This window comes from Oryx dammah, unplaced genomic scaffold (assembly GCF_014754425.2).
Source record: "Oryx dammah isolate SB20612 unplaced genomic scaffold, SCBI_Odam_1.1 HiC_scaffold_27, whole genome shotgun sequence".
In the NCBI taxonomy this organism is placed as follows: domain Eukaryota; kingdom Metazoa; phylum Chordata; class Mammalia; order Artiodactyla; family Bovidae; genus Oryx; species Oryx dammah.
Genome location: NW_024070211.1, coordinates 25,063,300 through 25,075,936, shown reverse-complemented (window position 1 = coordinate 25,075,936; position 12,637 = coordinate 25,063,300). Strand labels below are relative to the sequence as shown.

The 12,637-nt window shown below is 46.6% G+C and overlaps 2 protein-coding genes across 2 annotated transcripts in view; both read left to right on the top strand.

Moving 5' to 3' along the window:
• SGPP2 (sphingosine-1-phosphate phosphatase 2) overlaps nt 1–12,637 on the top strand; it is a 144,649-nt gene that overhangs the window by 40,566 nt on the left and 91,446 nt on the right. The gene's annotated exons all lie outside the window — the stretch shown is intronic.
• On the top strand, nt 3,223–4,265 carry LOC120854473 (U3 small nucleolar ribonucleoprotein protein IMP3-like). The gene has a single exon (XM_040228490.1). The coding sequence runs from the start codon at nt 3,239–3,241 to the stop codon at nt 3,791–3,793; it is 555 nt and encodes a 184-aa protein (XP_040084424.1). The 5' UTR covers nt 3,223–3,238; the 3' UTR covers nt 3,794–4,265.

Sequence of the window (12,637 nt, the reverse complement as noted above, 5' to 3'; positions counted from 1 at the left end):
CAATAGGTAACAGAATCCACCTGCAGTGCAGGAGACGTGGGAGACTCGAGTCCCATCCCTGGGTTGGAAAGATCCCCTGGAGGAGGGCATGGCAACCCACTCCTATATTCTTGCCTGGAGAATCCCTTGGATGGAGGAGCCTGGCAGGCTACAGTCCATGGGGTCGCAAAGAGTAGGGCCCAGCTGAAGTGACCGAGCATGCACGAACACCAGCGGTCTCATTTACCCTAGGAAGGATGACTCTGGGGGAGAGACCTGCAGAGGCCCTGCCTGCAAGCTCTGGCATTTGGGCAGGGAATGCTGGGCCACCAGGTGTCTGGAGAAGGATCTAGCAGCCTCAGCATCTTCCCTTGCTCAGGGAAGAAGGACACAGCTGGAGGAGGATCAGAGTGGGGCGTCCACATCACAGAGTCCAGCGCACGGACCCTGGGGCCTGGGTTTAAGGGCAGCATGGAAGCTTCATATTTTAAGAGCCAGTGACCATTTCAGTGCTGCCCTGTTGGAAGAAACTCTGTTTCCTAACATGCCCCTTAAATCTCACCATCCTAGGACAATAGAGCAGTCTCTTACTGGAGGTGCCTTTCAACATCTGGTTCTACAAGTGGTCTCTTTTGCAGTGGGAATCATGAATTTTCAGTTTGTTGTTTCCAAGGCTCTTGAGGGCTTTTATTTCTATTTTTAAGTTTTCTTGAGATACAAGTCACATACCATGCAATGCGCCTGTCTAAATGGTTTTCAGTATATTCAGAGTTATACAACTTTCACCGGAAGCCATTTTTAGAGCATTTTCATCCTCCTAGAAAGAATTTCATCTGCATTAGCGCCCTTCCCCCTTTCCTCCCCACCTCAGCTCCAGCCGTGGGCAACCACCAATCTACTTTCTGTCTTAAAGTAGTTTTCCCCTTTCATGTGTCCATAGGCCTAGAGAACACTTTAAAACCTTAGTACCTCCATCCAATCTTATTTTTCTCATCAGACGTGGATTTGTGCTTCTCCAACTTCAATGTGTATGTGAATCCCCTGGGGAATCAGGTTAAAATTCCCAGGGATTCCCCAGGTCTGGGGTGGACTTGACATTCTGAACTGCTATCAAGTGATGCCCATGCTCTGGGTCTGGGGACCACATTTCAAAGGATAATGGATGATGCTGAAGTCATTATTTTAGCTGGAGTAACTTTCATTTCCTGGGCTTCCCTGGTAGCTCAGATGATAAGGAGACTGCCTGCAATGTGGGAGACCCCGATTCGATCCCTGGAGAAAGAAATGGCAACCCACTCCAGTATTTTTCCCATGGGAAAATCCCATGTACAGAGAAGCCTGGTGGGCTAAAGTCCATGCAGTCGCAAAGAGTTGAATATGACTGAGCGACTAACACAGAAAAACAGCCTCCATTTACAACAGTGTGGCAATGACTTGTGATTTCAACTGGCTTAGGATGGCAGGTTTCCATCCCAGTTTAGAAAGTGGTACAGGGGAGGGGAAGGATGTGTGTGTGTGTGGGGGGGGGGGAGTGGGGGGGTGTGGGTGGGAGGGGAAGGATGTGTGTGTGTGTGTGTGTGTGTGTGGCCTCTGTCTAGTATTCTGAAATGAGGCCTGTGAGGACCCCAGGCCTCCTTTCTGTCTTTTCTTTCAACCCATGTTCACACTGCTTTGTCAGCATCCTTGTGGAAGCAGGCAGAGACACTCCATTGTTTACTTTGGTCTGGTTCCCTTCCTCATCGGGGCTGCAAACCCACGTTTCTCTGACCATCTCTGCCTCAGGGTCATTGGTTCTGGTCACATACCACTTTCTGGAAATAGGAAAAGAAATGAGAAGCACATTTTCCACACTGTGGTACTTTCAGTGAGTTCTGTGTCCTATGGTGTAGGAGCCCTGGTCTCCGCTGGAGGGGGAGGCCTCTGAAGCGTGTGTCCCTCGGTGACAAAACTGAGCTGCAGCCCGCAGCCTGAGGATTCGTTTGGGGTGGGTCTCGGCACAGCCTGTGGCATTCGGCCGCCTTCCACGGAGGAACTTTTTCTGGGTTTCATCAACTTGTTTTTGTCCCTGTGGTTTCTTGCTAAATAACTGTATCCTCAGATCCCACACGGCAGAGCCAAGGCCAGAAACAGGAACCGAGCTTTCTTCATCTTCCCTGATGGTCCATAGAGGCCTGGGAGCACAGATAAGGAACCCGGAGCCCAGGAGGCTCACCCCGGGCTGTGGGTGGCAGAGGAAGGTTGTGTGTGAGACCCTTTAAGAGCACAGCTTGAGAAGTGGTTTCCCGGCTGTGGTGCAAGGGTGTCTGACCTCTCCTGAAACACGTCAGCCTGCCAAGAGGGGGGAATCACAGAGAAAAGATGAAATTTGTGAGCACAGAGCGGGCCGTGCAGAGCACACCTCCGATCATGACACTTCCCTGCTCAAACACACTCAGTGGTCCCCCGTTCAGTTCAGTTCAGTTCAGTCGCTCAGTCGTGTCCGACTCTTTGCGACTCCATGAATCGCAGCACGCCAGGCCTCCCTGTCCATCACCAACTTCCGGAGTTCACTCAGACTCACGTCCGTCGAGTCCGTGATGCCATCCAGCCATCTCATCCTCGGTTGTCCCCTTCTCCTCCTGCCCCCACCCCTCCCAGCATCAGAGTCTTTTCCAATGACTCAACTCTTTGCATGAGGTGTCCAAAGAACTGGAGCTTCAGCTTTAGTATCATTCCTTCCAAAGAAATCCCAGGGCTGATCTCCTTCAGAATGGACTGGTTGGATCTCCTTGAGCTACCCCATGCCTGAGGCCGGGGCGGCAGCTGGGAGGAGCAACCCCACGTCCAAGGAGCAGTGGCTGCGCCAGGCGCAGGAGGGCCTAGAGGAGCTATTCCACGTTCAAGGTCAGGAGGGGTGGAGGTGAGGAGATACCCCTCGTCCAAGGTCCCCCATTACCCACATGATAAACCCATCCTCCTTGTTACCGCCTTCAGGACTCCGCTCTCTGGTTCTAGTCACCCCTTCCAGCCTTGCTGCCTACGATCCCTTCTATAAATGCCTTACACTCCAGGCATGTGGACCAGGTTCTCTACCAGGAGCACTGTGCCTTGCTGCATCCATACCTCTCCCTCAGGCCGTTCCCTTCAGCTGGAATGTCCCTGTTCCCTTTCTCTTTCTGTCGCAGTTCCAGCCTCCTGCCAGGACAGCTCCCTTTCCTCCTCCTCTATAATATCTTTGTTTTTAAAATCTTCTCATCTGGGCAACGTTTGAGCCGCCATCATGGTGCGGAAGCTTAAGTTTCACGAGCAGAAGCTGCTCAAGCAGGTGGACTTTCTGAACTGGGAGGTCACAGATCACAACCTGCATGAGCTACGCGTATTGCGGCGTTATCGGCTGCAGCGGCGCGAGGACTATACGCGCTACAACCAGCTGAGCCGTGCTGTGCCCGAGTTGGCCCGGCGCCTGCGCGATCTCCCGGAGCGCGACCCGTTTCGCGTGCGCTCCTCGGCCGCGCTGCTGGATAAGCTGTATGCTCTCGGCCTAGTGCCCACGCGGGGATCGCTGGAGCTCTGCGATTTCGTCACGGCCTCGTCCTTTTGCCGCCGCCGCCTGCCTACTGTGCTGCTTAAGCTGCGCATGGCGCAGCACCTCCAGGCCGCCGTGGCATTCGTGGAGCAGGGCCACGTGCGCGTGGGCCCCGACGTGGTCACCGACCCCGCCTTCCTTGTCACGCGAAGCATGGAGGACTTTGTCACCTGGGTTGATTCGTCCAAGATCAAGCGGCACGTGCTGGAGTACAATGAGGAGCGTGACGACTTCGATTTGGACGCCTAGCGGATCCCCCCTCGCCAGGACTCCATGGGGAAGCTGAGACACAAGCCTGAGAGTCTGTGAAGGCGCGTCTCCCCAAGAGTGTATCGGCTAGTCGTCGGTTCTTAAGAACTTGCCGCCTCAGCCACAGGCCACGCACGGAGCCAAAGGGTACACCGTTTTCCACGAAATTTTCTTAGCCTTCGGATAATTGGTAATTCAGTGACTGCCATAAGAAACAATGGGAAGCGGTTTTGTGCTGCACTGGGGAATTGTTTTGTTCTCGTACCTGAAACATTGCGGTGTGAATGCAAGGACTTGGGATCGGGGAGGACCTACCCCCTCCCCCAGCTTTCGTTTCATTTTCTTATAACAGGACAGTGTGGTTTAATTTATTTAACTCGAATCCTTGCTCTTGTTCGTGATTAAACTGTGTCAAATGTCGTAGAGGTTGGTCTCAAGTTTTCATAAAATAGATGAGATTTTAGTATTCAGAGTTCTTTCTCTTGTTTAAAGAAATGCTCTCCTAATGTCAATAAATGGCCTAACTGCTTTAAAAAAAAAAAATAAAATAAAATAAAATCTTCTCATCTACTTTCCCTCTTCTGTGCTTTCTCCTATAACCAGACACTTCTGACACTATCCTTAGTATTTATATATGTGTGTGTGTGTGTGTGTGTGTGTGTGTGTCTTAGTCGCTCAGTTGTGACGGACTCTTTGTGACCCCATGGACTGTAGCCCGCCAGGCTCCTCTGTCCATGGGATTCTTCAGGCAAGAATACGGGAGTGGGTTGCTATTCCCTTCTCCAGGGGATCTTCCTGACTCAGGGATTGAACTTGGGTCTCCCGGATAGTGGGCAGATTTTTTTACCCACTGAGCCACCTGGGAAACACCTTACTGCTAAGCTGCTAAGTCACTTCAGTCATGTCTGACTCTGTGCGACCCCATAGACAGCAGCCCATCAGGCTCTAAAACTGTGCAAATACAGCTGTCATCTCTTGAGCTCACACTGTGTCTGGTGTGGTGTAGTGTGGTTTACATAAGTAACTTCTTTTTATCTTCTAAGGGCCTCTGCTGGTATTATATCTACTGCATAGTTAAAAAATTCAAACTTCCCCAGAGTTGCCCAAGGCTGGTGATTCTTACCAACTGAACTATGAGGGAAGCCCTCATAACTGTGGCCGTTGCTGCTGCTGCTAAGTCACTCCAGTCGTGTCCGACTCTGTGCGACCCCATAGACGGCAGCCCACCAGACTCTGCTGTCCCTAGGATTCTCCAGGCAAGAATACTGGAGTGGGTTGCCATTTCCTTCTCCAATGCATGAAAGTGAACAGTGAAAGTGAAGTTGCCACCTTAAACTGTATCCCTGATGCTTCTGCAAAATCTGGCAAAGAAACTTGAAATCGTCAGAAAACAAAACAAGCCACAGTAAGACCAAAAAATGCAGACAGGTGGTCTCAGGGAATGTTGTTGCTGTGCACGGTTATTGCACGGTTATCATTGGCAACACTGAGGAATGAGCAAGGTGAGACAGCATCCATGGAACAGTACCTCTGGGGGCTCTAACGGAAGTGGGTGGGGAACTTCAGTAAAGGGGTTCTTGAGTGATAAGATTCTTGGTCATCCAACCTGCGGATGTGTTTGTAGTCCTGGTCTGTCCTAGGAGTTGCTATGAGAATGGGTGTATAAGAAGGGGGAGGGGGGTCACAGTAAAGGTGGAACAAAAAAAAAACTTAAATGGTTAAACCTTACCAAAATCATGATCTAAAATAATATAGGGAAATGCTTACAATACAATAAATAATACTTAAAATTTTAAGATTCAGTAGAATCTCAACTTTTGTAAACACAGGCTACACGCTTAGGGGCCGAATCTGAGGGTTAGGATACTGGGTAAATTTTACTTTGTAGTTTTTGAAATCCCTCATGTTCTAGAGTGAAATGTGTTCATCAGAAGAATAACAAGTGATCATCAGATAATCAGGAAAAAAAAAATGATATAAAAAGCCCAAATGTTAACTCAAAAAATTAAAAGTGAAAACAAAATAAAAAAACAACCCTCACAGTACATAAGGAAATCAGTGTGCCCAGAAACAGGCTGGGTTGGGAGGACCATTGTTCTCACCCAGCATGGCTTTCTTCTTAATGTTCTTTTATGTATGTATGCACAATTTCAAAGCTTTTCCTAAGTTTATTTTTGTGACCAGTGGCTTTAAATTTGCTCAGAGATAGGCTTCCAGAGGGAACTGTGGTTTGAAAATGTGACGGAAGTTGATGGAACCTCCCAAGAACTTTTGGTGTAGACAAGGCCTTAGAAGTGTGCAGAGAGTGAGACCCTCTCAGCAGAATGCCCCATCCCTGCTTTACCTGTGATACCCATCACCATGTCAGAACAGTGCCCCAGAGAGGGGCAGGTAGGGATCAAGAAAGAAAAGCTCACTGCGGTGGCTGCTGTCATTGCAGAGCACTGGCTTTAGGGCCCGCGGGCTTCAGTGGTTGCATCTCCTGGGCTCTAGAGCAGAAACTCAGTAGTTGTGACGCACAGGCCTAGTTGCTCCACGGCATGTGGATAATCCCGAATCAGGGATCAAACCTGTGTCCCCCGCACTGGTAGTCAAGTTCTTAACCACTGGGCCACCAGAGAAGCCTTGTTTTTAAATCTCCATACATAAAAGGTCACCAAGGAGAAAACTTAAGATGTATCTGAATAGTTTCTTACATTTTGGTGATGCCTTTTTAAAAGGAAAAATTTTTTAATTGAGATATAATTGACAGATAACACATTAATTTCAGGTGTACAATAGTGATTTAATACTTGTATATATTACAAAATGATCATCTAACTAGTAAGACTAGTTAGTGTCCATCACCACACATAGATACAGAATTTTTTTCCTTGTGGTGTAAACCTTTATGATTTACTCTCAGCAGACTTTCAAATATGCAATTATGGTCTTATTGACTGTAGTCACCATGGCTGAACATTTAATTCCCCATGACTTATTTATTTTATAAATAGAAGTTTATATCTTTGACCCCTTTTACCCATATTTTGGTGGTGCTTTTATAAATCTTTAGCAAATGTTTCTTGAAGGGAATTAGGAGTGGGTGAGTTCATGCTGCCAGGTTAGAGCAGAACTGAGTCAGTCCTTCCAAGTTCTGAATTCTGAGTATATGCATCCGGGTAGGGGGTAGAATTCCTGCATTAAAACTAAGGAACCTAAGCTTATAAGACTCTTGAACATCCTATAGTTCGTCCAAATGTCCTTTTGATAAGTTAATATAAATGAATAAGAAACATCTGCATCAGAAATCTCCCTGAACACACAAGGGCTTAACAATTAAATGGAAGAATGTTTGGCACAATGTGGTTCAGGTTTTAGCAGATCCAAACTGTTTTGCAAAATAGTTGTTCTTAAGACATTCTGAGAATTTAAAGGCAGCTGGTTCTCCCACCCACTCTAGAAATGAGAGCAGTGATTTCTGTTCTTTGTGTCGACTCTGCTCTTCCTGACTGTGGAGGGACTTCTCGCAGAGGCCCTGTCTCTGGTCTCTCCCCTCTCATTCTCTCTTTTCTCTCTCTCTCAATCCTCCATTTGGTTCCTTAGCAGATACTCCGTGTTTCAGGCGCAGTTCTAACAGCAATGACGAGGCTGCGTTTTGTCGAGTTGTGAGATCCGGTTCTAGGTTCAGGTCGAGCATTATTGTCACTCTGGTTCACAGAATTTAATAATCCTGTCCCTTTCACCCTTTCTGATGGTGCCCAATATAAGAGCTGGTCTCTGGGGAAAAGAGAAAGAAATTATCAGACATTCAGAGGAGGAGCTGAAATATGATGGATGGTCCAGAGGAAAGCAAAGCTCAAATTGTGGAAAAGCCTACAACGAAAACATCACTGTAAATAAAAGCCATGTTCAGTTCAGTTCTCTTGAGCCTCCCTCTTGTTCTGGAACACAGACTGAGTGATCCCAGCAAATGCCAACAAAGCAGATGAAAGTGATTAGCATGCCGTTCCCTTTCAAGCTCTTTTATTCGAAGAAGTTGTCCTTCCATTTTATTGACTTTCAGTCTCGCCATTGTGAAATATTAATCACCCGAGCACAAAGATGACATCTCAGATCACCCAACTCGTAATTCTATCTGAACTGCAACATGAAAGAGGACACCCTCATGCATTCTTGTCCCTCCTGTTTTCCCCTTCAAGGGACACTGTCAATATTCCTTAGGCTTCCTGAGTGATCATCATTTAATTTTCTTTTTAGGTTGCAAAGTCTTGATTTCCTAAACTGGAAAAAAAAAAAAAGAGAGAGAGAGTAATTAAAAGTGATGGAAGCATATTAGGAAAGAGACGGAAATTCAAGCAAATGGACATCTACTTCAACAATGGGACTCCACCCTCAGAGGCTTTTTTTTTTCTTCTTCTTTTTTCTTAAAACCCCCAGAGGCTTTTAAGTTTAGCACTGCTAGTTAATATTTCTCCACTAAGTTTAAGAAATTAAAAACAAAAGAATTAAAGCTTGGCTTTTTCCCTTGGCTTCAGAGCCAAAGCTTGTTTTAGTTTTGCCAGAGTTCAAATAATGAAATTCTTATTTGGAACCTTTCAGGGACTTGCTGTTATTCTCAGCCGAGATGCCAAACCTTGGCTTGATCTAGCTTCTGCTCTTAATTTCATCTCCTCTCTCTCTTTTTTATCTGCCACATCCCGGCACACAGGCTTGGTTCCTCCTTTGGGGACTTTTGCTAAGTGGTCTCCCTGGACCCCAAAGGAACCGGCTCATTTCCTGATGCAGGGCTCAGCTCAAATGTCTCCTCCTTGGAGAGCATCCCCCAACACACACAAATCATTTGGTATCACCTGATCCTGCTTTCATTTCATCATAGTGCTCATTGCTAAATGAAATAATCTCGCTTGTTGTCAATCTTCCATCCCTAGAGTGTAAAGAATCTGCCTGTAGTGCAAGAGATGCAAAGGCGAAGGTTCAGTCCATGGGGTCGCAAAGAGCTGGACACGACTGAAGCGACTGAGCACAAAGTCTAAGCAGTGAATACATGATCTGTGTAGATGTGGCCTCTCTCTACAAAAGATTTGCCACTTTCAATTAAAACAAAAAGGAGGGCATTGCTTGGTTTGTACTTGGCGTGTTAACATGCTAGTTGCTGTTTTATAATAACTTGGAGTGTTTATTTTACAAATGCTCCATCTCTGCAGTGTGTCCTGACATGTCCACCAAAGCTAGTCTTTCAGAGAGAGGGAGCGGGACCCAAACCTGGCAAAGTGTAGGCTCTAATGAAGAGGAGTCAAGTTCCTTAGATTTGCCCTTCCTCATCTCTAGGCTCTAGATTAGAAATTCTTACCATGTGGCTCAGTAGTAAAGAATCCGCCTGCCAATGCTAGGAGCCACAGGAGATGAGGGTTCAATTCCTGGGTTGGGAAGATCCCCTGGAGAAGGAAATGGGAACCTACAAGAGTATTCTTGCCTGGAGAATCCCAGCGACAGAGGAGTCCGGTGGGCTACAGTCCATGGGGTCACAGAGTCGGGCACGACTGAGGACGCACGTGCGGAACGTGGGCAAGGCTAGAGTTTTAGTCCCTAATTGCCTACCTTTCAGGACACTACTCCCACCATGGAAGGTGTTTCTCCGGAGGCCCCAGTCTCCATAAATGACTGTTAGATTGGAGACTAGACTGATGTCCCTTTCCTCCCAAAACTGCAAGCACATGAAGTGGTTCCCATCTTGGAAAATATAGCCAAGATGACAGCCTCCGGGAGCTGATGAGAAGAATCCATGTGTAGGGTGAATGTACAGCAGATGTAACTAGAACTGACAAAGGCTTTCCGAAGTTGGGTTAAAAAAGCAGTTTAGAATTCCAAAAAGCATTGATTTTAATGGAATACTCTCCTCTTAGTTATTTTTTTTTTAATAATTTTTATTTATTTTTGGCTGTGCTGATTCTTTGTTGCTGCGTGGCCTTTTCTCTAGTTGTGGGGGCCAGTTTGTCTAGTTGCTGTGTGTGGCCTTCTCATTGCGGTAGCTTCTCTTGTGGAGCATGGGCTGGAGGACACAGAGGCTTCAGTAGCTGTGGCACATGGGCTTAATTGCTCCACACCATATGGGATCTTCCTGGATCAGGGACTGAACTGGTGTCCCCTGAATTGGCAGGCAGATTCTTTACCACTGAGCCACCAGAGAAGTCCTCTCTCTCTCTCTTCTTTTTTTTAGATTTATTTATTTTTAATTGGAAGATAATTGACTTACAGTATTGTTTTTTGCCATGTATCAACATGAATCAGCCATAGGTATAGGTATGTGCCTGTCCTCTTGAACCTCCCTCCCACCTCCCACCCCATCCCACCCCTCTAGGTGGTCACAGAGCACCAGTCTGAGCTCCCTGCATCATACAGCAAATTCCCACTATCTTATTTTACATATAGTACTGTATGTCCTTCATTGGTACTCTCTCATCTTACTCTCTCCTTCCCAATCCCTCTCTTCTTAGCTTTAATCTTTTCCTCAAAAGTAAAAAAGTGCTGCCTCTATCTTAGCAGAGAACATACGGACAGATACTCCGGCCTGCAGAGCCAGAAAACCTTGTCTCCAAGCCAGGATTCGGACGGTGGTACAAGAGCCCTTTTTAGGGAAATGAGATTTCTTTTTCTGTGATGGTCTGAGAGGTTAGGAATGTTTTTCACGCTTCGTGGCTCTTTGACTAATTTTGGATTTGTCATCCAGGAATGTATGCAAAGTCTTCTCAGATGAAGGCAGGGAGCCTGGGACAGCTTCTTTCTTTCTGCATCGTCAGTGGGTCGGTTGATCCGCTGCTACTTCAGTGGGATGACTCTTCCTCGTGCCCTTCCCGTCAGTGCCTCCTGTGGTTGAGGGGCATGCTAGGGCTCAGTTCCTGCCCTCAGATTGCTATGGGATCCTCCAGGGAATTCACTACCTGCTCCCTCTGGTTTGTCACCAGCATTTTTACCTGTTACTTTGATCATGCTCTCTTACTCTCTTAAACTCCAGTTGAAGGTTCCTCTAACACTGAAAATTAAACCTAAGAACCTTCCTTCTGGGTTTAAAAACCCTTCACTGGGAATGTCCTTGCCCCTTGCTATGCAAAGTCTGGTCCATGGGTGGGCAACCTGGCAGTGTCTGCATCACTTGAGAGCCCATTAGAACGCGCAGCCCTGCTGCAGGTGAACTACATCAAGTCAGCATTTTTAACAAGATCCAGGTGAGCCGCGTGCGTGTGAGAATGGAGAAACGCTTTCTGGGAAATTCTCCCTGCTACCATCATCATTCATGGCCATCAAGTAGGTCTTAGAGCAACATTTCTCAGCCTGGCTCTGACCTGACTGCTTGGCATATAGCAGAGCAGCACACTCCAATTTAATCTTCCTAGTGTCTCCATGCGGTATGTACTGTTGTTATTCCCATTTGCTGAAGGGGAAACTGAGGCCTTTGAGAGATGCTCATTCAGGTAGTGAGTGTTGGAGCAGCCTGGATTTAACCCAAGACACTCTGCCTCCAGAGTTCATGTGCCTAACTATCACTCTGCACCCTCCCCTTTTCTGGACTCTTCCCTCCAAGTCTATTAGCTCTGGATTCTCTTGCCTCTTTCTCATTGGTCTGTAAAAATTCTCTAAAGCAAAGCCACGTTGAAGGAAATGCTGCTGTTTGGTGTCTTCTAGAAAAGCTTTGAGTCCTAAAGTTATTTTTAAGGAAGATTGTGCTGTACTCTATAGAGATTTGATCTCTCAGCCAAGGAGAAGGAGCTCTTTCTACTGCTTCCAATTTAATACAGGCCACGTGGAGCCTAAGATATTACGCTCCCCAGATGTGAACTGCTTCTGGCTGTGTTGAGATAGAGGAGTATCTCAAACTTGACCTTTGGAAGAATCCTTACATTTACAACTCTAATCAGAAAAAAAAAAATGGAGATAATTCATATGACCTTCAATGACACTGGTGCAGAGTTTATCAAGTCCTTTGAAGACCTTAAGGTCAGAATGCTTATAGCTTGTATACTCAAGGCCAGAGTTTCATTACAGGAGGTTAGCTATATGAGGTCTGGCAGAGATTAAGGTCAGTGGTTTTCAAACTGATTATTGAACTGCTTTGAGGGAATATTCCAGAGAAAAACTTGGAGGCTGTGGTGTGAGGTAGTGTCTGAGCTGAAACAGAGGTTCCCTGGGCCCCATCTCACTTTCAACCAATTATTTCAATTTTACATCATTTTGTATAATAGCTCCTGGGGTAACATTCTATTTAATGGGCCCTTCCCTACTTAGGGTTTTTCTGGAGGCTCACACGGTAAGATCCCTGGGTCAGGAAGATCCCTTGGAAAAGGGAATGGCTACCTATTTCAGTATTCTTCACTGGAGAATTCCATGGACAGAATTTTCCTTTTGTATATTAAAAGCCAATTAAACTACTCTGTCCTTTGCAGTTGAGGCTGTTGAGGTTCAAAAAGGCAAATTGACTTCCCCAAGGTCATGCACTGTTTTGGCCAAAAACATTTCTTGTATTCCTCCTTTCAAAGCTCAGAAGCTGGGCCAGCTGCCAAGTCTGCTGGGCATTCACGTCTTTGCTGTCTGGGTCAGCCCTTCTTATAGTCAGTGGTGCTGACCTGGCCATTTTTCCTTTGCATTTAGGACTCCTCTGTGTGTGTTTTGAAAACCAAACACCATTCAGGTGTTTTAGGGGCAAAGCTAAGTCAAAAAGTCATATATTGGCAGCATTCTTTGTCTTCATCTTGGGGTGAAGCTGTATGGCTGTCTCATTGTCCTGACTTAGTTATCCATTGAAGGCAGCCTTGCAGAGAACACAGAATATTCCAGTACTTGCAAAACAGAGGAGCTGTTCTCCCCTCC